The sequence below is a fragment of the Aricia agestis genome, chromosome 1, assembly GCF_905147365.1.
Source record: "Aricia agestis chromosome 1, ilAriAges1.1, whole genome shotgun sequence".
NCBI classification, from domain to species: Eukaryota; Metazoa; Arthropoda; class Insecta; order Lepidoptera; family Lycaenidae; genus Aricia; species Aricia agestis.
Genome location: NC_056406.1, coordinates 26,666,789 through 26,691,373, shown reverse-complemented (window position 1 = coordinate 26,691,373; position 24,585 = coordinate 26,666,789). Strand labels below are relative to the sequence as shown.

General features: G+C 42.5%; 1 protein-coding gene across 3 annotated transcripts in view; it reads right to left on the bottom strand.

Annotated features, from left to right (window-relative positions):
- Positions 1 to 23,718, bottom strand: part of LOC121735323 (dedicator of cytokinesis protein 7) — a 28,094-nt gene extending 4,376 nt beyond the window's left edge. The window contains exons 1-35 of one of the 3 annotated variants that reach the window (XM_042126150.1): positions 23,601 to 23,718; positions 23,418 to 23,490; positions 22,742 to 22,902; positions 22,117 to 22,327; positions 21,388 to 21,581; positions 20,727 to 20,867; positions 20,056 to 20,335; positions 19,674 to 19,836; positions 18,961 to 19,133; positions 18,199 to 18,379; positions 17,125 to 17,285; positions 16,791 to 16,909; positions 16,318 to 16,465; positions 15,116 to 15,304; positions 14,738 to 14,841; positions 14,268 to 14,436; positions 13,839 to 13,971; positions 10,736 to 10,835; positions 9,807 to 9,962; positions 8,151 to 8,328; positions 7,703 to 7,932; positions 7,192 to 7,373; positions 6,949 to 7,025; positions 6,611 to 6,787; positions 6,257 to 6,395; positions 5,630 to 5,802; positions 5,275 to 5,409; positions 4,943 to 5,089; positions 4,581 to 4,739; positions 4,078 to 4,254; positions 3,627 to 3,800; positions 3,034 to 3,164; positions 2,596 to 2,767; positions 765 to 945; positions 209 to 336 (exon numbers count right to left, since the gene is read on the bottom strand). In XM_042126150.1, the coding sequence (XP_041982084.1) occupies positions 209 to 336; positions 765 to 945; positions 2,596 to 2,767; positions 3,034 to 3,164; positions 3,627 to 3,800; positions 4,078 to 4,254; positions 4,581 to 4,739; positions 4,943 to 5,089; positions 5,275 to 5,409; positions 5,630 to 5,802; positions 6,257 to 6,395; positions 6,611 to 6,787; positions 6,949 to 7,025; positions 7,192 to 7,373; positions 7,703 to 7,932; positions 8,151 to 8,328; positions 9,807 to 9,962; positions 10,736 to 10,835; positions 13,839 to 13,971; positions 14,268 to 14,436; positions 14,738 to 14,841; positions 15,116 to 15,304; positions 16,318 to 16,465; positions 16,791 to 16,909; positions 17,125 to 17,285; positions 18,199 to 18,379; positions 18,961 to 19,133; positions 19,674 to 19,836; positions 20,056 to 20,335; positions 20,727 to 20,867; positions 21,388 to 21,581; positions 22,117 to 22,327; positions 22,742 to 22,902; positions 23,418 to 23,490; positions 23,601 to 23,635 (5,451 nt within the window). In that variant the 5' untranslated portion in view covers positions 23,636 to 23,718. The remainder of the gene's footprint in view (positions 1 to 208; positions 337 to 764; positions 946 to 2,595; positions 2,768 to 3,033; positions 3,165 to 3,626; positions 3,801 to 4,077; positions 4,255 to 4,580; positions 4,740 to 4,942; positions 5,090 to 5,274; positions 5,410 to 5,629; positions 5,803 to 6,256; positions 6,396 to 6,610; positions 6,788 to 6,948; positions 7,026 to 7,191; positions 7,374 to 7,702; positions 7,933 to 8,150; positions 8,329 to 9,806; positions 9,963 to 10,735; positions 10,836 to 13,838; positions 13,972 to 14,267; positions 14,437 to 14,737; positions 14,842 to 15,115; positions 15,305 to 16,317; positions 16,466 to 16,790; positions 16,910 to 17,124; positions 17,286 to 18,198; positions 18,380 to 18,960; positions 19,134 to 19,673; positions 19,837 to 20,055; positions 20,336 to 20,726; positions 20,868 to 21,387; positions 21,582 to 22,116; positions 22,328 to 22,741; positions 22,903 to 23,417; positions 23,491 to 23,600) is intronic. The other 2 variants (XM_042126229.1, XM_042126297.1) reach the window with 2 other exon arrangements.
- Positions 23,719 to 24,585: the final 867 nt, after the last annotated feature.

The following is a 24,585-nucleotide window of genomic DNA, read 5'->3' as shown; positions in this document are numbered from 1 at the left end:
GATGCCCGCAACTCCGTTCCGCCAAAATTGGTGTATCGCGCGGGAACCACTCATAAATTTTCCGGGATAGAAAGTACCCTATGTCCTTTCCCGGGACTCAAAGTATCCCCATACCCAGCAAAATCGGTTCAGTGGTTTGGGCGTGAAGAGGTAACAGACAGAGTAAAGACAGACACACTATCGCATTTATAATATTAGTATGGATTACCTGTATGCGCGTCTTGACGTAGGGGAAGTGGTGTGCGGTGGTGAGGATGGTCTTACGCTTGCACTGCTCCGCCAGCTCGCCGTGCGCGCGCCCGTCCGCAGTGAACGGCGTCGCGTACATGAACCGCTCTAAGAACATACATAATATTATAGCATATAGAGAGGGAAAATATTTTCCTATTGAAGCACTAGACTCTAGAGTCTAGTGCGTTCATCTTCTTCGACATTGTGCGCCACTGATTCGCATTATGCTATGCAATTGAAAAACACACCATTGTTTCGAAAAGATTACATAATATGGTTTGTTTCCTAATTACAACAATAGATCTCGTCGTCTGTCGTCCTGTAATTTTTTAATTTTGGAAACGATTACTTTTTAGTTTTTGTAAATAGTATCAGAGAAGTTGATTCATATGCAGATGGCGGACCTATCACCTATGTAATTTTGTCACGTTTCATCTAACTGACTTATTTCGACCAAATTACGTAGGTCCGTCAACTGCTTATGAAACAATTTCTTCGATGGTAAGTACGCTATGGCGCACACGTATACGTACTAATGTTGTGGTTGCGCTCGTAGTGCGTGGTGCGCACGCGCAGCTCGTGCGGCTCGAGGTAGGGCTCGACATACGTGATCTGTATGTACGCCTTGTCCGGGTCCAGCGTCGCCACGTCCACGACGTTCGAGTCCTTGATGATCACCACGTTCTCCGCGCCGAACCGCTGCCCGTAGAAATTCTAGCGAGGGATACATTTTTTAGTAAGTTTTTTTCGCTATTTTATATAAAATTGCTGGTCAGAGCGAAGAAATCCTGAATTTTTTTACACCCAAGGTCGCCTAGTTTTTCAATGCATGAAAAACCATGTGGCCCTGCAGGCTGCAAATGTTTTCTGCTGCTACTTTTTACGTGAGAGAATATCAGTTGTTCATTGTACGTTGTTTTCAAAAATTATATATCATCAATTAAGCCTTATTGGCTCATAAATTACATACATGATACAACGTATTCTCTTAGCCGGCCCCCCGGTCTATATTGTCAATATCATTTATTTAACAGTTTATTTGACAATAAGATTAGGAAAGTTAAGTCAGATTAAGAAAGCTTAGGCCAAACCTACGCGACCAAAGCGACTGCGAAGCGGTAGCGTCTACCGCGCGGCGGACGCTGCCCATGTAATCTTATGGCGCCGTGCACACCTACGCGACCGCGACGCGAGATGTTCGCGTCGGCAAAGCGAAACATGCGCGTCAAGTTGTCAGACACGTGTTTTGAAGTGTACATAAGTAGATTTCTTTTTTAAAACCTTTTTTATATTATTTTGTACAACTCTTTAGTTTATGATTTTTTGATTTGTTTACGTTTTGATAGATTGTGTCATGATATCAAGGCACTTGCCACATGTGCATGCTTGAACAGTTTTGCTAGCGCATGCTTCTCGCATGAAAAGATGTAAGACTGACTTATCTACCACATGCATGCGCAAGCCACATTCTTGCCGAGATCGTCGGCATATAAACAATGTTTCTTAATGAAGAACTGTTTCTTCTGCTTTTATTTTTCCAGTGTTTGCTAGTGACAAAATTGATAATGCATAATTTTTTTTTCATATGCGTATTTTAATTTTTTTTTATTCCTGTCAAAATAATCTTTCGATTTGATCTTCCACAGAGCGAGCAGAGATTTTTATAGCAGCGTGCGCGCATTTTAAAACCATATTTGGACTGACAAAGAGCGGCTTGAACACTGAACTTCCAACCACACGCACAGAAAAGTCTACACGAAGGCATGCCTGAATTTCAAGCAAGTTTAAAAAACAACAAGACAAACATTGGGGCTTGCGCGTACTACAGTTTTACCAACTACACGCACAATGTTCAGTGTTCAAGCCGGCATGCGCAAGCAAATCTGTAGTCAAGCATGCACGTGTGGTAGGTGCCTAAATTAATTCAACTTGACCATTGTGGACGTGTTTTATTCCTCTGCACCTTCCAAATCAAAAGCAAGCTTAGCATCTCGCAACCCCCATATGTCCGTCCATCCGACGCATCGGACTCTGATATTAAGTATGAGGATGTCATTACCACAACAGCATATACACCAGATAAAGTCGCGCGTCTTCAGTGACTGTTCATTAACAAATGAAGTTTGACAGTTCGCACCGTAGTCGCGCAGGTGTGCACGGCCAGTTTCGCGTTGCAGACGCTCCCGTATCGCGTACCGCGTCCCCTGTCACTGACGCGTAGGTTTGTTCTAAGCTTAAAGGCGCGCGATGTTCAATATCAACCCTAGACGGTTAATAATATTACGCAATACGTGATATTGACAAAAAAATTGCACGTCTAGGGCCCCGCTTAGACATGAGACAATCTCTCTGTCTCTTTCCCACCTCGAGCCTGCTGAAGATCTCGGGCAGCTTGGTGAGCGCGTGCTCCTTGTACACGTACTCCTCACCGCTGAGGTCTCCGAAGCGCGCGCCGTAGAAGGACACGCGAAAGTACGCGCCGAACACGCGCTTGCCCGCCAGCTGCTCGATGCGGGTGAACGCCTCGTTCAGTTTGCTGCATTTTATCGATGTTCGAATAAGGTTAATATCAATTTATCACAAAAATTAGGGAGGGCATTTACCGAGTAGACGTTGCTCGCGTTTACGCTCGCGCATAAATACACACAAAACTGTATAAAGACGGGATCCGGAAGAACTTAAATACTGACAGATTTAAGGAACAAAGTGACATTTTTTTCTGACTGGTCTGTTTTAACGAAGTAAGAGACCGTTGACGATAATATGTTCGGATCGCTAGTTTCTCCACGCCGTATTAGTTACCCGTGTATGTTGGCGAGCTTCTTGTAGTCGCGCGCGTCCTCGGCGATGGGGATGAGCACCTTGTACAGCTCGTTGACGGTCTCGTACAGGCCCGCCGCCATCAGCTCGCCCGCCGCGTGCTCCAGCAGCGCCTGGACACCACAACGTGTATAGTTTTTACAGGGTCCTTGAGCCGCCGGGCATTCTGTGTTTTTTTTAATTCTTCCTTTCTTATGTTCTTGTTGAATAACAACAGATGTACCAAACAATTTTAAAAATCAATCACAATTCAAAATCAATCAATTTACATTACTTTTTGGACACACTTAATAGATTTGAAAATCTATTATGAAGTCGATTACGTCGACAAGTTCGCTAACGCCGCACTGTAAGACTTCATTCTCGACATCAGCGGGAGCGGGGCAGGAGCGGCGGCGGCACGTGACAATGTACATATTTATATGGGTAAGCCGTTTAGCGGCGAACGGCAGGCTGGGGTACTAGAACACAGAACGAATCACGAAACGAGCTTGCTCCAACTGAAAATGTGTAGTCTATAATAATACTTCTACAGCGGCATCACTCTTTAAATCTAGATAATTCAAAAAACCGACCTGCAGCTCGATAGCGCCGAGGTGGTGTATAGCAGGGTCGGGCGCGGACTCGTCGAGCGCGTTGTGCGTGACGCGTGCCAGCAGCGCCGCGCCCCGCCCCCGCGCCCGCAGCTGCTCCGCCACGAGCGCCGCGCCGTGCACCAGGCACATGCCCGCCTCCGCGTGGTTCGAACGCTGGATATGAATTAATAGTTTTAAGTCATGATTTTAAGACGAGAATAATATATGTAGTATCTACTGAAGACTTGATCTGCAAATCGAGCCACGAAACTTCAATACATAAAAATTCTATAAAATTATGCCACAGCGGGGCCGCATTTTCCATACATCCATTCTATTTTGTGTTATTTTATCTGTGACAGGTTATAAAAAGTATAAACATCATAGCTTCTTTATGATGTGTGTGTACTGTGTATAAGATACACTACAATGCCTAAGACTATTCTCTCACCTCCATATGCTTCTGGGCCATGTTACTGAGCCAGGTGAGGCGCAGGTCGGGGCTGTGCTGGTAGCCGCGCGCGATGCGGTACATCAGGTCCAGCAACATCTCCGGGTCCTCCTGGAACTCCTTCATCTTCACCGTGTCGCTCAGGATCATGTGTAGGTTGAACACCAGGTCTTTCACCTGCAAAATACACATTAAAATAAATAATTGCAATTCAGAAATATTCTTTTGGCACTTAGATCACATTGACAGTTCTAATATTTATATGGCATTAACAAGAAAGGAATCGAATGTGGATAAGAAAAATATGGCGACGTAAGTTTTTGACTACGTGCTCAATGATCCTTTTGACAAGAACCGACATTTATCCGACATGTTTGTACTACATGTAAAATATTGTACTTACTTAAAATTAAAAGATATTGTTATTATACCAGTAAGTTGTCTTGCACCGTAATATTATGGTCAAAAAAAAAAAAAAAAGAACTGCAAAAGTCGGAATTTACCTGCTCCGGGAAGCTAGTGCCGGCTAAGTCGTGATCGTGTTCGGCGTACGTGAGCACGGTCTTGAGCGCGCGGCGTAGCGACTCCTCGCTCAGCGACGCCATCGTACCCACCAGCGACGACAGCGACATCGTAACCTGCATCTTCACGCGGCTGAAGTTCTGTAAGCAAAATAAGAATTTTGGACAAGAAAATTGGACAAAATTTGGACATCAGTTCAGAATAATTATTGTCATCACTGCTTCAAAACTTGATATAATAAGAGGATATATATTGGATGAAATTGCAATTACTGCCTGGTAGTATAAGATATTTATATCAGCTCAGTTTAAAAACCGAAAATTTATCAATAACAGTAACTTACGTTGCCGAGATGATAGTGTTGGCGCATGAGCGCGTACAGCGTGGCGGCGGCGTGCGCGCGCGTCACGCCCGCCAGCGCCGCGCAGTGACGCAGCAGCACGCGGCATAGCGCCGGGCCGCGCTCCGCAGATACGCACGACCAGCCCAACTACACACACGAAATACAGTGATTTATTTATTTTATTATAATATACATCAATTGAAAAGAACAGTTCCTCCAAGAACAATCTTAACATCATATTATGTAACACTAATTCTCATATAATTGATAAGCTCCGACGACAGAACTATCTTCCTTACTTTCGAAGATAGAAGAAGAACAATCATTTTCACCTTGAGTATGAGCGCGCGCACGGTGGCGAACATGTGCTGCAAGACGACGGTGCTCTGGTGGCGCTGTAGCGCGCGCACTAGCACGCTCAACGCGCCGCCGCACGCCACGCCTCCCCATTCCAGACCAGAGCTAGCCTGTACGACAAAAAAATTGTGAAAACACGTTTTAGGTAGGCTCGACTTGCTAATAATTCCCCTCGGAACTTAATTGACACATGCTCGCATTGTTGACTTCTCATCAACAAATAAACAGCTCGTGCAGATCTTGCATTTGTTATTCGCTGTGAAAATATTGCTATGCATTAGTAAGGTGATAGTCAAGAATGGCCTGCCGCCTGATATAAACAGTTCGCACCTGTACGAGCGCCTCGAGCGCGTGTAGCAGCACTAGCGCCACCTCCGCAGCCAACGCCTGCGCGAGCGCGGGCAGCGGGCGCGCGGGGGAGGCCGGCCGCGAGCGCGCCGCCCCCCGCACCCACTCCTTGCGCCACCGCTCGCGTCCTGCGCCGCCACGTCCACTGGATCCGCCTAAAGGTGATCGCACATTTATCAGCACGCGCGCGCCGCATTTTAGAATTAGTTGTATGAAATGATGTGAAAACTCGCACAATTGTCAGCACCGTACGCGCCGCATTTCGTGGACTATACGGTGCGTACGGTGCTGACAAATGTGCGATCAGCTATGAATACATGTGTATTACAAAATCGTAGAGCTAAAATTTAAAGTACCAAAAATGTATCTAATCATCATACATGACAGAAAACTGCAATTTTATAGACAAACCAGCAGATTTTAAAAACGTTGTTTTGCTATATTTACTATACGCTACTTCAGGTATGAAAAACATTCTCAGAAGGATCCGATAAGCGCACAAAATGTTATATAAATCGGTTAAGCCGTTTTGAGGAGTTTAGCAAATAACGCGACACGAGAATTTTTATATATAAAATTTTAGATAAAAAGTAGATGGACGATACGCACTCTGGTACGCACCTTTGCGCCTCATGATGAAGTCTGATCGGGCGGATCCCTGGCCCAGAATCACATCTTCCAGCTTCGCCTTGATGTCGGTAGTTTTTCGTACGTTTTGTTGAGCGCATTTCATGATTTCTTTTCGACCCTGTTTAACATAAAAAGCAGAAATAGGTAACTTATTGTATTACATACTGTATATTTAACCTTGACATTTTATTTATAGACTAGAACACTCTGGCTGTTACTGAAACTATCACCTGCACCATACCAAAACGCTCATAGTAGGTAACTTACAGATCTTTTATAGTTACTAAAGGAACTCAAATATTTTATATCTACGTACTGCGTCATAAGTCCTACCTTATACTCGTGCGCGGCGAAGGCGAGATCTATCAGCTGCAGGAAGCTGTATAGGCGGGGCGGGGCGAGGTCCTGCAGGCAGGCGTGCAGCGAGCCGCGCTCCGCCCACCGCAGCACCCACACCACGCACGTCACCAGGTTGCGGCTCGTCTCGCTGTTGAACGCCGCGCGACCGCCCTGTCACAACACCGGTTATTATTCTGCTTAGGTCTATAGAAAAAATAGCTTGATAAAATCGCTAGTTAACAACATTTGCGGCAATCATTGAAGGTTAACAGTTCGAAATCCAATTTGAAATAATTCAAATATTCTTGGTGTACCAATTATTTGAAATTAACCTGCTTGAATTCTTCAGGCGTGGTCGCGGGGTTGAACGCGCCAAATTGGCTCATCTCTCCGTCGAGTTGCAGTATGTCTGAAAGTCAAATTCGGTACGTTGTGTCGTCGGACTTTATACAGTTAAAACGAACTTTATTGGCATTAGTTATTGCCGTTTAATTTTTATTCGAAAAACAAATAAAAACATCCTATTACTTTTTAAATTTCTTTATCATCATCAAATGAATAGAGTATTTTCTAACCTTTGGGAGCAGCGGCTGCGCGGTGCAGGCGCGGCTGCACGTCCATAGCGATAGTCAGCAGCGGCAGGTAGAGCTGCGCGACGCGCGCGCGCAGCTCCGGCCGCGCCAGCCGCGGGTCCGCGTCGTGCGCGCTCAGCAAGCCCGCCAGTGCGGATACCGCTGCGCACTGCAGCACTGGCGACCTGCGGTAAGTGGCATTGGCTTATCGGTTCGATGGGAGCAGTTTTCCCTGTATACATCCCCTAAACGCTTTACACTACTGCAGTAGAAATGCTTTTTTTCTACACAAGAATATTAGATTGGAGGGACGACTAATTTATGTTTTGACTTATACGACTGTCGGAGGAAGAATCCATTTCTATGGCGGTTATGTTAAGATTAGGACTAGGCTTCAAGAGGCATCTAAGCGTTAATATTTATAAGGCAAAACTGTTACTGAAATAATAGGACGGATAATCTAATCCAAAATGGCTCCGTATGTATATGTATCATAGGATTCAGAAGTACTTACTGCAGGTCAAGCGCAGCAGCAAGGTCGGACAGCAGCAGGCCGGCGAGGTAGTGTCTCGATCGGAAGTCAACACTGAGGGTGGCGAGGCGGCGGCCGTCCTCGCTGGCGGTGGTGGAGGCGGAGGAGGCGGGGGGGCGGGTCGGTGGCGGGGCCGCGGGCGACAGCGGCGGCGGCGGCAGGCACAGCGACACGTAGTGCTCGTGCGAGCACACGATGCGCAGGAACGATAGCTGCACAGACAGGTTTATTACACCTGGCTGCACTCACAGCCGCATCGTAGCAAAAATATACTACACAGGAATGACATATTTCCCGATTGAAAGAAAGAAACCATCGTGTCTCGTTAACTTTGTGTAGTAGACCTAAATTACTTTTCAAAACATAAATAAGAAAACGATACATATCTTGTCAGGTAGTTGATATTAAACCTACATTATACAAATAATACCTTGTAATGCACGAGCGGCACGGCGTCAGGCAGGGAGGCGATCTTGGCGCACATCTGCTTGTGGTAGGTGCGGATGAGGTTGAACACGTAGCCGCGGTCCATGAGGCTCAGCAGATCGAACAGGAAGAACGCCAGGCTGTTGTTCAGGCTCTGCGTCAGACGGCTGTCCTTTCCGTATCTAGAGAATGATAAATTGGATAAGGTAACTTTGGGTTTGCTTAGAGAATAAGGATCAATTTACTTCACAATTTAAGTGTCTAAACACACTATGCCGAATTTCCGCGGCGGAAGTTCGGCTTGATTTCGCCTGCAATGTATTTTTAATTACTGATGACACACCATGCCGAAATTCCGTCGCGTTATATTGTATGCGTTTGACATTGCTGACGTAATCATGCGGGATTTCCGCCGCGGAACTTCAGCATACTGTGTTTAGACACTAGGGCCCGTATAAATAGTCAGTACTTAAGATGCAACCCGGTCTCAAGACGCGATTCAGCTCTGTGATTGGTCCAGATTTTGACAGCCAACCAATCACAGAGCCTGAGCCGTGTCTTGAGACCGAGATGCATCTTGAGTACTGACTATTTATACGGGCCTAAGAATTCCAGAAGTAATTACATTTTTTTAACGGGCTTTGGCCCACCACACATTCCCACCACTGTATATCCTGTGTCGCCAGGATCGACAGCGGTATCCAACCACGAAAACCCTTTGATATGATCTCAGGGCGCCCGAGGGACATGCTAAAGTTGTCTTGGGACCCGCAACGAAATTAATCAGAAGAAGATAGGAGGAGTAGGAAGTATACAGTTTTCCCTCCCCATAAAAAGCGGGAGACAGCACAAAGTTGCAATGACCGAAAGTCAAAGAACTAAAGGGAAAGCACCTCGGGAATAATTAATGTTAATTATGACTACTAAACTAGATCTAAGTTAATGTTGGAATTTGTTGTGTTACACTGTTTCCAGTAATAATTATGACAAAAACGCTTAAAGGCACGGAAGTTCCTTGCGCTGTCTATGAGATCATCGTAATCGTAATATGGGACTCCAGATTTACAAAGTATGTTATTAAGCATTATAGATCTTTCGTTTTGCCAGAGCTTACACTCCCAGAGAACATGATGGGCGGTTTGTTCAAACATGTTGCCTTCGGTCGAGCACTCGCACATGGGTGATTCTACTAATTTAAATCCATAGAGTTTCGCTATAAATTACCATGACCATGGTCAGGAATTGAGAGACGCAATGATCAATATCCATCCAGTGTTTGGATAGCCGTTGACGTATATCTGGAAAAAAGTTATAAAGGTGGCGACCTTTTGTGGAGTTATCCCAACGCGTTTGCCATTCAGAAGTAATTACATCTTCAAACTTCTAGTTTTCATCTTACACTATATTGCCATAGCGTTTATTCGTGCATCTCGAAACGTGCAACGTAGCAATATATTCGGGTGCGAGGGAAAGAAACAAAAATCGAGTAAAATAATTTTACATGCTCTGCAACCGCCATTAATCAAGGACAGCTTTGACTCTCTCTCGGCTTGGAAGAAACTCGATTGCCATCATTACTCAATAAAAAGGTATTCTACTCAAATGACATAATTTGTCAGTACTTAACTTATAAAATCTAGATCGACACAACTGCTCGTACCTGGCAATGATCTCCGCAGTGACGTTGCCGACGAGCGCGGCCACGTCGTCGGTGAAGTGGTCGGGGAAGCGCGCGCGCCGCGGCGTGTCGGCCCCGCCCCCCGCGCTCCGCCACACGTACTCACCCATCGACTTCACCATCAGCTCGAACAGTGCCCTGTGTATCACAGTTTTAGGGTTAACGAGTAATTCACCTGATATTTCGAGATATAACCAAAGTATGGACTGTACTTTTGGCTATTATGGTTGAAGGGCAGAATATAGGAATTAGTCACTTGTTCTTTTACTCGCTCCCAAAAAAATAACTATTGAAGTATCAGCACTATATTTGTGCGCGACCGAAAGAGACAATAGGTCAATAATTGACGAAATATGTTATTTTGCATAAGATCCTTGATCCCTTCAAAAGATTGGAGGAAAATATACCTAAGCTGTGTTTTTCTTTTGAGATAAAAACATCTAAATAGTAATCGGCCAAGTGCGAGTCGGATTCGCGCACGAAGGGAAAATTTGGCCAAAATTTGTATTTTTTGTATGGGAGCCCCCCTTAATTTTTTTATTTTATTTTAAAATTATTATTAAATATTAAAGTACACATATAATTAAGGACTATGAGAAAAAATCAAGTACCTACCTGTTGTCATTATGAATATACAGCAAAAAAGGCCAAAAAAATCACGTTTGTTGTATGGGAGCCCCCCTTAAATTTTAATTTTAGTATTTGTTGTTATAGCGGCAACAGATATACATAATCTGTGAAAATTTCAACTCTCTAGATATAGCCGTTCTTGAGTTACAGCCTGGAGACAGACAGACAGACGGATAGACGGACAGACTACCAAGTCTTAGTAATAGGGTCCCGTTTTTACCCTTTGGGTACGGAACCCTAAAAAAGAAGTATTTTTTATGCGAGAAAAATATGGCCGTTACCATGAGTTGTGCATGGCGAGGTCCCTGGTGGTGCCGCTGGCGACCACCCACTGCAGCGCGATCTCTTCGTGCAGGATCTTGCACGACCCGTCAATTAGCGCTGTACGTCAATAAACCACAATTATTAGACAAGGTATACTTACAAAAATGGCCAAGAGCAAGTTAAATGCGCACGCGATTTGATCAATACAAAATGCCTGAAAAAATCACTCATCTCATATGATCAAAATTAGTTCGCCGGTATGGGCGTGAAGACAGACACGGTGTCGCATAATATTAGTGAGGATGCTGGAACAGCCTTATATAATAAACTAGATGTCCCGCGCGGCTTCGCCCGCGTAAATTAGGAATTTTACAGAAACCGTACATTTTCCCATAAAAACTATTTTCCCCGTTTTTTCCCGCATTTTCCTGAGTTTCTTCGGTCGTATTAGTCTTAGCGTGATAATATATTATATAATATAGCCTATAGTCTTACTCGATAAATGATCAATCTAACACTGAAATAAGTTTTTAAATCGGACCTGTAGTTCCTGAGATTGACGCGTTCAAGCAAACATACTCTTCAATGTTATTATATTAGGTAGGTATAGATTTTTTTTATCTATGGACGCTTCACACCACGTCAGTCTGGCCCCGTGGTAAGTACCTGATGGACTTGTGTTACAGGTACCAGACAACGGAAATATATTTAATACTTTTATACTATACATATATTTAAGATTTTTATTATATGATACACATATTTAATACACATCCATGACCCAGGAACTTTGAAAACTTTTTGTTTCGGCGGGATTTGAACCCGCAGCCTCCGGCTTGAGCTACCAACGCGCTCACCACTGAACCACAGAGATCGTCAAACTATTTTTAGAAATAAAATATATATTTTTTTTAAATTATCGCTTGACAAACTCGAGTCTCGATCTAAAAGACTATGAAATGGTATAATATGGTAGTGATGATGATGATGATGATGATGATGATGATGAATGTAATTTGCATAGTAGCATATGGTTCCTGTTCTTAAAACAACGCCGAAACTCCCAAACTTGTATCTATAAAGAATCAGGAGCTCTCTCAGCACCTTCCGAACCACGGTATACCAGGTATATCTCGGTGCAAAATCTTACTTGTTGGTAGCTTAAGCTTAGAATACTTCTCACGAAACCGAAGTCACCACACGTTTCCCTATAAGTTTTGAGGAGTTCCCTCGATTACTTATGGATCCTTCATCAGATCACCACTTTTGTAAATATAAAAATCGGGTAACATACGGCGGAGTAATCGTTGAATATAAGAAAACGAACATAACACCTCCCCCATTTTGAAAGTCGGTTAAAATTGTAGCCTATGTGTTATTCTGATGTATAAGCTATATTATTGTAAAGTTTCATTAAAATCCGTTCAGTAGTTTTTGCGTGAAAGAGTAACAAACATCCATACATCCACACATCCATACATCCAAACAAACTTTCGCCTTTATAATATTAGTAGGATGTAGCCTATAATGTATTATCACGCTAAGACCAATAGAAGCGGAGCACCAATGAAGAATGTTTCAAAATCGGGTGATTTTTCCTATTGTGCTGCGTAAACGATAAAAGTTTCGCAAAAAATGGCAGAATTTTCTTTATTTACCCATGAATTAGTTACTCTCTCGGGTCTGTGGCTCTTTGGTTGTTCGTTTTGTTCGGTGTTGCTATGTGTCTGTGCGGATGATTTTCTTGCTCTCTGTATTCGATGCCTATCCCTATCCTGGCTGAGGCGAGCCTCACGCTCTACAGATGATTCTCTTTCTCTCTGTATTCGATTTCTATCACTATTCTGGCTGAGGCGAGGCTCACGCTCTACAGACGATTCTCTTTCTCTCTGTATTCGATTTCTATCACTATTCTGGCTGAGGCGAGCCTCACGCTCTACAGACGATTCTCTTTCTCTCTGTATCCGAATTCTATCATTTTTCCGACTGAGGCGAGCCTCATGCTCTACAGACGATTCTCTTTCTCTCTGTATCCGAATTCTATCATTTTTCCGACTGCGGCGAGCCTCACGCTCTACAGACGATTCTCTTTCTCTCTGTATCCGATTTCTATCACTATTCTGGCTGAGGCGAGTCTCACGTTCCGTTGACGATTCTTCATCTCTTGCTGAACGTGCTCTTTTGGCATTCACTGTACTACGACCTATGTTCGAACGACGACGTCTTCCAGGCATGATCGTATAGTAATACCCACAAAGCAACAAATAACCCAATCGCAAAGCAAAAACAAAAGTCCGTTTTTCTAACCAAGTCAAATATATTTTTATCGACAATTCAGAAACCAAAGAACCAGAAACAATGAATATCTGAAAGAAAGCGCTGTGGTTGCTCCTCTGCGTTACCGTCTGCACAACCACACAATGACGAAATACACTATCTACTACAATAACATAAGCCCGAAGCTTATGAGAGCCCCCGGCCAGTTCCGCCGTAACCGCTATGTCCCTCGGCCGCCGCCGCGCGACATATTTTTTGATACCGCGTAAGTTTATACGTTTGAAAACTTCTAAAGTATTGATCGAAATTGTATAGTGTAAAAGACAATTATAATCTACATTTAATGTCTTAGCTTCCAAACATGTTTATTTGGATAAGGGTTAATGTTGTAAATTGTTAAAATCGCTTCGTAAATAAGCCATTATTTTTCGTAAAAAGTAAAGAACAAAAATGGCTATTGTGAGTTATCCCTAAGAAATAGACATATACCATCGCGGACTTTTTTGTTTACCTTATTAAGGTGTACAATACTGTAGTACATTATTTTGATCTATCTCGTAGGGTTTAGCCAGCGTTTGCAATATAAACGCAAAAAAATGAAATTGTTTACGACATAACATTAGAAACCTCTAAAATTATCAGTGTTTCTCTACCATATTATGCATATGTTATACATATAAACCTTCCTCTTGAAACACTCAATCTATTAAAAAAAACCGCATCAAAATCCGTTGAGTAGTTTTAAAGATCTAAGCATACATACACACATACATACAGACAGCGGAAAGCGACTTTGTTTTATACTATTTAGAGATATCCATTTTAGTGTAACGGCAATTTTACCTTCAGGCGGCAGCGGCAGGCCGACGTGCGCGTCGCGCGCGCTGGGGCGGGGCATGCGGCACTGGTACGTGATGTACGCCGACACCAGCCCGCTGCGGCCGTGCGCGTCGCACGTGCTGCCTTCGTTCATGTTCTAGGAAAATATCACACGTAGAATCATTGTCAAATTACGAAATGTATCTACGGGTCGCATTGCGGTCTGAATTGATCCTAAGAATACAATATATATTCCAAATATAACATTAATATCACTTTATATTAGCTAATATTTTGAAATTTTTTAGAAAAAGTAAAAATAAAAATCTGATATCTCTTTCTTTCATATTAGCATGTATCATCCAGACTCCAGAAGATAAGGAACTATATAACATAATTCTTAGCTTGCTTTAAGGAATAATTTATGCCTAATTAGTTCCTGATTTTACTTACGGTGACGGTGGCGAAGAGATGCGCGAGCGCGGCGAAGGCGTCCTGCGCGATGTTGAGCGGCTGCGGGCCGAGCGCGGGCGGCGCCGTCAGCAGCCGCAGCAGCGCGTCCGCCAGCACCGGCAGGTGGCGCGCCAGCGCCTCCGCCGCCCCGCACCCCAGCTCCGCCATACTATACAAAATATATATTTATTTAATTTTATATTGCTTTTGTTTATGTAGAATAAGCGGCGTGCCGACTTCACCGCAGTCACATTTTGCTGCTAAAAATTTAACACACTTTAAGGCCCCCAGATCTGTGGGAGATCAATCGATCCGGTCAGAGTTTGGATTGATAGCTGGCTGACCTGACTGGACTCGTGTACACACATGGGAATGCACAAGAAGAGTGTTTGATTTTGACTTATATTAATTTTTAAAAGCTAGATTTCTTATGCTAAAACTTTAAAAGATAAAAATGTATTTGCTCTGACCTTGTCCTTAGTTCAGATTCCATATTGGCGAGTCCGATTCTCGGCGGTATGTTGCCTTCGATGACCGCCTCGCACGCCATCGCAAACCGCTCTATAAAGCTGTCCTGTAGAGTAACATAAACTGCGTTTATGAACGAAAATAAGAATCTTACATTGGTATTATAATGTTCAGTTTATCAGTCTTCACTCTTGGTTTCTTACGGGAGACTGTTACTTTTGGTTCTCGGTAGACCTAGAGCATTGTGTATTGGTCATCATTGACTGGCAACAATGACCATGAAAAAAAAAACACGCGTCTGGTCGAAGTCAACCGGCAAAATGAAGGTTAGTAAGCGGATAATAATTTTATCACATTAATAAATACGGTATATGGTTCACCTGAGGATGTACAGTGGTGTGCGGGTCCAGCGCGATGTTGAACAGCGGGCGGTGGTTGTCGATCCAGCGCGTGCCGGGCAGCTGGACGTCGGGGAAGATGTACGAGTAGTTGGGGGGCGGGGCCTCCGACATCACCGGCAACGCCCACTCGCCGCTAGACAGCTTGCCGTTGCGGCATAGCGGCAACCACTGTCAATAAGTATTACATACTATATTTGAACCTTTACACATTTAACGTCACAATGGAGGCAAACATTTTTTTTAAAGTGCTCTGTGAGTCCATGACTTTGGTCGATTTTGGCTCATTCTAGAAAACCCAGATAGTAGACTGCTGCTTAGAATTTGGATCATAAGCATATATCCAAAACTTGTCACCATTAAGCAAATTATAAACGTGCATTGACTTTCCTCGGTTGAATCGCTGCAGAGTTTTGCGACAAAAACTAACACGGGCTGTTTTTGGTCGTCGCTAAGCAAACAAGGTATCTTACGAGAAATCACAATTTTTACTCCCAAGTTTTTCGTGCAAGATTTTTTGGACAGTGGTCCCTGAAATGCCCATGGATGCCTCTATTTCGCGATATATCACATGACGGTCTTCGAGGATTAGCTGCTGCACGGCTTCAATATTCTCTTGCGTTACGACGGTTTTTCGACGACCATCACGTGGCTGGTCACTGAGGCTAGGGTGTCCACTTTAAACTTCTAAATACCAGCGTTCTATAATCCGAAGACATGGTCCTGCATCACTAAGTACAGAAATGATCTCCTCAAAACGCCGAAGTCGCAATAATCAACTTCGTTAGTTGTAAAAAATTATCGCACGGAAATTTTCCTTTAACATTTCCATTTTTACAACCGACTTGTCACCTTTGAATAGAAGATACAATAAGACTATTTCATAATTTCTTTTGTTTTTGAAATCCAAATACAAGGAGATTAAAATCTCATATGGCTTCTTTTTCAATGATCGCGGGAAGTTTACAAACGACAGAACTTAAAAGGCAGCCCTCGTATCGCGGGCTTTAAGCGTGGCGAACGCGAAGAAATTGCGTGCGGCATTGCCGTGCATCGTCTAACGTCGTTTCAGTTCAGCAGACTTCGGCATGGAGTTTGCATAGTCGCAGACGCATCCGAATCCGCATCCGGCAGTCCCTGAGTGCCTCACAATTTTTAAAAAACAAGAAGTCTGTGATACGTACAGAGTATCCGACAGGTGTCTCGACGTTCTTCTCGTGGTCGGCGGGCTTGCGCTGGCAGGCGACGTGCAGGAACGTGAACAGCAGGTGATGGTGGTCGCCCAGGTCCGCCGGCAGCTTCAGCTTCACCTCGTCGTATAGCGACGGGTTCCTGTCGATTATGATCACCATCTTTGTTTTTATTTATTTTAAAGTGTATCGGTATTTATTGTTTATAACTTTATTATCTTTCATTGCGTTATTGCAATGTACGTCGAATAGATAGAAATTCATGTATTGGCGCATTGCGGCTTACCTTATATTACCTTTTTCACTAGTATCTGAAAATATTGCCGTCTTGTTTTTACAAAAACGCATTAAGAGCCTTATACCAATATTGTCGAGTGCTAGTGACACCGAAGTAGCGATAAACCAACGGATGAATCCCGATTCTACCTGGTTTGCAATCGGTCTATAGTGTAAATTGTAGAACATACTTGTTATGGTAGAGCACTGTGGTGTAGGCCTCTGTGCTGAACTCCGGGCACGAGCTGCGGCCGAATATATTGGGCAGCGCCGCCGACTGCTCCTCGCCCGCCATCAGCTGGATTCGGACCTGCACCACACACGTTCACGATTAGGCGTGTAACAGATAACGTTAAATAAATAAATAACGTAAAATCCTCTACAAAATTTGGCACTCCGACTGCGCCTCCATGACATACAACATACCGTGCTCAAAATTTAAAATGTAATATTGTCGTGCAGCCTCGTATAACAAATCCGTCTGACGTCACGCACTGCACGCACAGTGACGTCACGCGCACGCACCGTGATGTTCCGTGCGGAGCCGGCCCGCGCGGTGTAGGCGGTGAGGTTGATGTCTCGCACGCTCAGGAACAGCAGGTTGCGGTAGTGCGTGTGTGGCGCCGCCCCGCCCCCCGCGCCCGCCGGGAATGGCAGGATCTCCTTGCACGGACGCACGTTCTCATCTGAAGGATATGAAATAGCAACAATTCATGATTTATGTTACTAACTCATAAACAAGCAAATAAAACAGAAAAAAATATATATGCAAATCGTCAATCACAGAAAGTGACCAGTACAAAGTAATAGTTTTTATTACTATGTACGTATTTTTAAGCACCGTATACAAAATACTTTGAATATGTAGTGACTTGTACTTCCGCATACACAGACAATAGGGATGATGACAAGGTCAAAGATTAGCGAATTTTGTTAATAAAATAAAGAAATCACGGTAAAAAATAAGTGTTCCCAAAATTTCAGCTTGATAGCATTTGTATTTTTTTGTTATGCGCCTTTAAAGTTGGATATTTAAGTCGATTATTTTTCAATTAAATTTCTTAATATTTGTATACAATTCGATAACTCATGCAATTAAAAGCAACTTTTGTTATGAAACCACTTTCATAAACGCAATATTTAATATACCTGTCGAACAAAGTTGTCTCCCGATGCGTACAAACTACACTTTTTTCCTACCTACTGTGACGTACCGATGATAAGAAATGTATCCATTATCTAAGCCAACGTTTCTATTCGAATTTCTACAGGTGAATACGTAATTAAGCATTTAGGCATTTTTAAAATTCCGTTTAACGTCCGATTCCGATAGCAGACTAAAGAACAGACTTACGAAAGACGAGCATTGCTCGTCGTTTGGGAGTGCGATATGGTACGCGAAGTACACATACACATGCGGTATCTATCTAGATCTATGTCTGTGGCCGCATAGCATTCATTACGTTTTACACAAGCTCGTAGTAAAAATATTTGTTTATGACTTAGTAGTACATACATAGCATTGCATATGTTTATGCTTTGCCTTTGCCTTCGCTGCTGTTAATCTACGTCTAGTGTGGCCTACGCCTAATTCCTCACCTCCATAGGGCTGCAGTTTGGCGAGCTCGGGCGTGAGTCCGTTGCGGATCTCGTCGGGCGCAGGCGACACCTCGATCTTGAGCGTGCCCGGGATGCACTTGAGCTTCTTGGGCGCCGAGCTCGGCCGCTTGATCTCCGCCAGGAACTTGTACAGGTCCTCGTCGCGGAGTTTGTCCGTCTCCTATGAACACATTGGGAACACACTGGGAAAACATTTAGAACGAGATGACAACTCCGTTGCGCCAAAATTCGTTTATCGCTCGGTAACCGTACATTTCCCGGGACTCAAAGTGTCTCCATACAAAATTTCAGCATGATCAGTTTAACAGTTTGGGCGTGAAGATAACACACAAACAGGCACACTCTGGCAATTGTAGTATTGGTATGGAAGAATGGGCTAGTTTAGCTAGAGCGTTTGAGCCTCAAAAATAACGAGACCTATCGTGTCCGTAGAAACCTAATATAAAATAAAAACTATTATATTGGGTCTAATTCTATGTTGTTCATCAACACCATTTTGTGAATGGTGCTACATTTTTCAAATTACAATTTGTATAAAACAACTGTTGCCAAGAACCCATAGTATGAGGTGCGATTTTCGTACAATTTTCTTGTACGAAAATCGCACCTCAATTGACATTACCAACTTAAAAGAAGTTGGTAACAGTGACGCTATAACCAAACTGAAGATAAGAGACACAGAATTGCATACAAATTTTGTAATTTTTAGTTTTGTTTTACGATTTGCCGTTTGGCCCTTACCTGTTTAAAGAAGCTAGTGACAGTAATGGCGATGGGTTTGAAGGTGTCGATGTGTGTGAGCACGTCGTCGGGCGGGGCGCGCCGCTCGACCGACCCCTTGCGGGACAGGGACCCGCCCACCTCGCCTGCGCGACGCCGCAGACCCTCCAGGCTGCCGCCGGACGCCTTGCGGTCTAAGCATAATATAAGGATATAATTATACACTACAATTTTTTTTGTCTCCAGCTCCGTTTGTGTAAAGATAGCATTTTTCACTGGAACTTTACTATTAGTGTTTCCGCTTCAAAATCATTTTTGTTAGACGAAAATTATGTGAGTAGTATTAGCTCATAAAATGTGATAGTTTCGTAAAAATGTCCCACAGAATCATTTTCAGCTAAGAAGTGGCTTCTTCCAAAATTCTTAATCCAAAGCTTAAACTATTTACGGTACATAATACTCCGTTCGATATAATAATATACATGTTTAGTTTAACTGTATGTTTAAAAACTTAAACAACATTATAATAGTACTTAATAAGATAATAGAAAGCAATATTACGATAAACAAGATAATAAAGTTTATTAGTCATGTTTGTTGTAGACCTTATAGTTCCTCGAATAGGCTGGTACAGTATGCCTCATACGTATCACAGACGAACTATCGAGGTAGCGATAGCATGATTTGAACATTCTGTCGTCAGTATTAGAGGCGGTAATCGCTTGTCATCTTACCGAGGCTGTTGGTGTTGGGCGAGGGTGTGGGTGGGTCCTGAGGGGTGTCGCCGGCGCCGCTGAGCACGCTAAGCAGCGACACGGCGCTCCACGCCAGCGGCATCCGGTACCGCCCTAACCGCGCGCACGCCGCCGCCGCCCCCGCGCGGACTTTCTCACGGTTCTACAATATATAATATAAATTTAGTATAATTATAGCCTTACAAACAATGGGCGAGAAATCAAATCTTCAGTGCAAATGCAGTAAAATATAAGAGGATTTAAACATCTTGACTGCTGAACACGGGCAACAAAATTTCGCGCACGTGTAAAAGTAAATAAATGGGATAGAAATGATGAGCCAATGTAATATTTTGTAGTATGTGTATGAGGTAATATTCACCTTATCATCTTTGATGTACGGCTCGACGCATTCGTTAACATCCCCCTGCAGCACCTTCTCGACCCGGACGACTATGAATATGTCCGGTGTGGGGTTGTGTATGTCGAAGACCGCACTGCGGCTGAGCGTGGAGAGGTCAGCGTGGGGGACGTGGGCGGACAGCATCTGTCGCGTGCACTCCGAGTTCAGGTTGAAGTAGAAGTTCTCGGAAAGCTTGCGTTTCTCCTTGGCGTCGTAGAGGGCCATCGACGCGAATAACGGCTCCACGTCGAGCTCGAGTCTGCAAGGTGTTTATAATTGTTAATCCTGCGTCAAAAAATTGCACTTTTATACAAAATATGATAAGAGAACATTTTTCGACATAACATTTTTGCTGTTTAAGTACCGTTTAAGTTTTGATAACTTTGCCTGTGGCCCCTGTTTAGACTTTTACTCAGAAAGTGAAACAAACACTCACACATACAATTAATGTTCTGTTATTTATATTAATTATATTATGTATAGGTTAATATGATCTGAAAATAATTATTCTTGCATATTTATACTATATACAATGTATACCTAATGAATATAAGACTACAATCTTCTTTATAAAATGTAGAAATCTGTTTGGTAATGTGCTTCATGTAGTTGTCCATTTTATCACCAGTCTCAGTGCCTGAGGTACTAACTTGAGCTGATGGCAGACGACGAGTATACGGTGGCCGAGCATCTCCGCGGGCAACTCGGCCGCCAGCCGCCGCTCCACGGCCTCCTCCTCGTCCAGATACGGCGCGTACAGACCCATCAGGTCCGCCTGACGGTTCTCCAGCCTGGGCAACATTTGTGTTATGGTAAGTATACATGGCTACACCAGACACTGAACACTCAGTGTATACATGGAATGTGTGGTGCCGCGACAGTTAGTTGCAGATGTAGTTTGTACGCAATCGACACTAGTGTCGACATCTCTGTCGAGTGTCAGTGTCTTCGTGTATAGCATTATAATATTATGTGGATTGAAAAAAGAGCAACTTGAATATACAAAGAAAGGTATAAAACGGAACTTAGTTCCTTCTTTACAATCGAAATTAAGGTTAATTACAATTTACACACTTGACGCCCGCAACTCCGCTGCGCTAAAATTCATTCATCGCGCAAGAACCATACAATTTTTCGGGATAAAAAGTATATTAAGTATAAAGTATGTCTTTTCCCGGAACTCAAAGTATCTCCATATCAAATTTCAGCAAAATTCAGCGAAATCAATTTAGCGGTTTGGGCGTGAAGAGGCAACAGACAGACAGACACACTTTCACATTTATAATATTAGTATGGAAATATGGATCTTACCTTTTGGCTTCATTAATAGCATCAATTTGATCTGGTGGTTTCTTCTCAAACAGATCCGGGAGGAGCGGGTCAGAGGAGGAGCTACGAAGGTCCAGGCTGGCCCACGAGCCGCGAGGCGTGAGGGTCTCATTGCACGATGATGATGAGGATATAGACGCCACGGACTGTCGCCCGCTTGACGGTTGAGACTCAAACTAGAGAGTTAAAAAATATTTTTTCGTTATGCCTTACTTCTAAAATCTGTGGTTATGCCATTTTAATTTTGTTAACACAAACATTTGTTAATGGCATTACATTAACATTTTCGTTGACGAGAATTGTACCATCAAGAAAGTTGATTCCTATGCAATTGACAGACCAATGTTATTTGGTTGAATATGTCAATTCAATGTTAATTGTGAACTGTCAGCTGGGTTTGACGTAACGCAACCAAACTACTTAGGTCCTCGGTTTGCATAGGAATCAACTTCTCTGATAGTACATACTACATTGGACACAAGTATCTTTTATATTGAATTCTATCAAAATCATTTTAGGTGTTTTAGCATGAGACAGATAGACACACTTTAGATTTATAATATGCATAAGAATGTCAATAAAAATATAATCCAAGTTTCATTTGTAATGCTAACAAAATAAAAAGAAACTTCGGTTAAGAAATAAAATGATCAACAAAAGAAAGAACAAAGAAGGGAAATCTCAAGTTAAAAAGTAGAAAACAATTAATACATTTTGGGAAGCAAGTTCTTCTGTGGAAGTAGACTGCTCAGCGTCTACTTCATACTGGTGCTGCGGGGCTGACAGCAGCTTCTCAATTCTCTCACTTAGCCTCTCCCGACCGATGGCCGAGCCGGAGTGTGCACGATACTTGTATTCTACCACAGTAAAGTCGGAGGTATAACTGCTGATGCAGTCACGGACAAACATTGGAGCTTTACTTCTGCAAAGGTTACAAAAATATATTATTTCTTGATAATGGTAAGAACGATAGAGGGTTTCCTTGAAATTCTTTCTTTATTTAGACACAAACTATGTACAAAAAAAACATCAGCAATCATATTACAGAAAAATAAAATCGTATAAATCTAATCAAAACCAATTATAGTAGATATTGAGAATCAGTCCTGGATTTATAAAAAGGCTGTATGGAGGCAGCATCCTAGGGGGCCAACAGATTTCAAATGGCCTACACTCATAAAAATTGTAAATTCTGCACTGTTGAGAATACAATTTTGCATTCTCAATATCTTATCATAGTCACTTAAGTGCCTTAGTTCACAATATGAACAAACATTCACATACATTAACTGGATAGTTTTATAAGTTACAAATTATCTGTAAAATTCTAACTTACAAGTCTTCATCGGGTAGAATGTGGTTGATAGTTCTGATGCGTCGGGGGATGGTGAGCACCTCGAAGTCATTCTCTGGGTAAGCCAGGGGGTCCCCCTCCCCCATGACATGCTCACACATCTGCTCATAGTCGGGTGGCTCAATCATTTCGGACAGTGAAAGCTGTAACAACATTTTAATGATGCCAATTATTCTTTATATAATGTAATGAGTAATGACTGTACTATAAAAACTTTTTTAAATAAAAATTTGATGTAAATCCTTGGTTGAACCTGATTTCTTAATAATAAACTTCAAAACATGGTTAACAGGCAAAAAATCTGATCTGATGGTAACTGTACTTTATTTCCCATAGTTTTTCTATTTCCGAAGAGTTTCTAAAAAATACAACTGTACCTTTAAAAGTCTAGAACCTTATAATACATTCGCTTACTAGCTGACTTGTCTTATTAGGAATATTGTTGATGATTTCATACATTACACATGCATAACTGGATTTTATTATAACATATTTTGTATGTAAAGTATTTTTATACACAACCGCTAGTAAAGGAGCAAGTTAAAAAGTGAAATTGTAGGTAATTACAAGAAGTAATTATATTGCTTCAAATGTTAAGAGTTAGTATGCATACTTAAAATAGCATTATCTACTTATTCTACAATAGCTACAAACTTACAGAAGATGAGCACCCTGACAGAGTCCCAACATTCGACTGGTTAGCATAGACCTTACGAGCCTCCCCTGCATTCCTATAAATAGGAGAAAATCAATCTTTCAGCACTTTATTAATACCTTTACCCCTTTCATGCATGGTTAAACAGTTGATCCCACACAAGGCAAGGATAATAAAGCCATTTACCCGGAAGAATTCTGATATTTACGCCCGAGAGTCATCTAAATTGGACACACGTTTATTTAATATGTGAACACTTTTATCTTTTAAACCATCTATGATCTACTTTTAGTAGTTTTTTTACTTTTCAAATTGTTTACAAATTACAACAATCTAATTTGACACATAAGTTCTTCTTCTTCTTTACTAATGGCCTCCCTTGAGGATGCCTACGACAGTATATAAATAAGTCTATGGAATAGCCAGTGTCAGTAGTTCGGTGACGTAAAAAGGAAAGACTTTTGTTTTCGGTGGTGAAAACTTTGCAATTTAGGCGTTTGTGAAAGTACAAGGTAGAAAAAGACATTAAAAACCATATATATGAGGTCTATGGTGGCCACAAAGGAAGATCTTCCGACCGAGTGAGGTGTTATGCTCGGTCAGGCCGAGCCCACGTGATACATTTCAGCTGTCGTATATATACCGAGTACCGACGCGCTCAGAAAACTTCGATAGCGCAATGCAGGAAGTCAGGCGAATTGTGGGTACCGCCACATCACTCCCCCCGAAGACCGGAGGTCGAATCGAATCGAATATACATATAAGGAGCCCCACTTCAATATTTATTTTATTTTAATTTTGTTATTAATTATTAAACTACAAATATTTTTTGAGTATTTCAAGTACCTGTCGAGTAGCCAATATTGATAATAAATAAAAAAAAAAGATTAAAAAATCGCGTTTGTTGTATGAGAGCTCCACTTAAATATTTGATTTATTTTAAATTTAGTATTTGTCGCTATAGCGGCAATAGAAATACATAATCTGTGAACAACTCTCTGGCTATCACCGTTCTCGAGATACAGCCTGGAGACAGACAGACGGACAGACAGACATCGAAGTCTTAGGGCCAGTATAAATAGTCAGTATTCAAGATGCATCTCGGTCTCAAGACATGGTTTAGTTTCTGTGATTGATTGGCTGTCAAAATTTGGACCAATCACAGATTTCC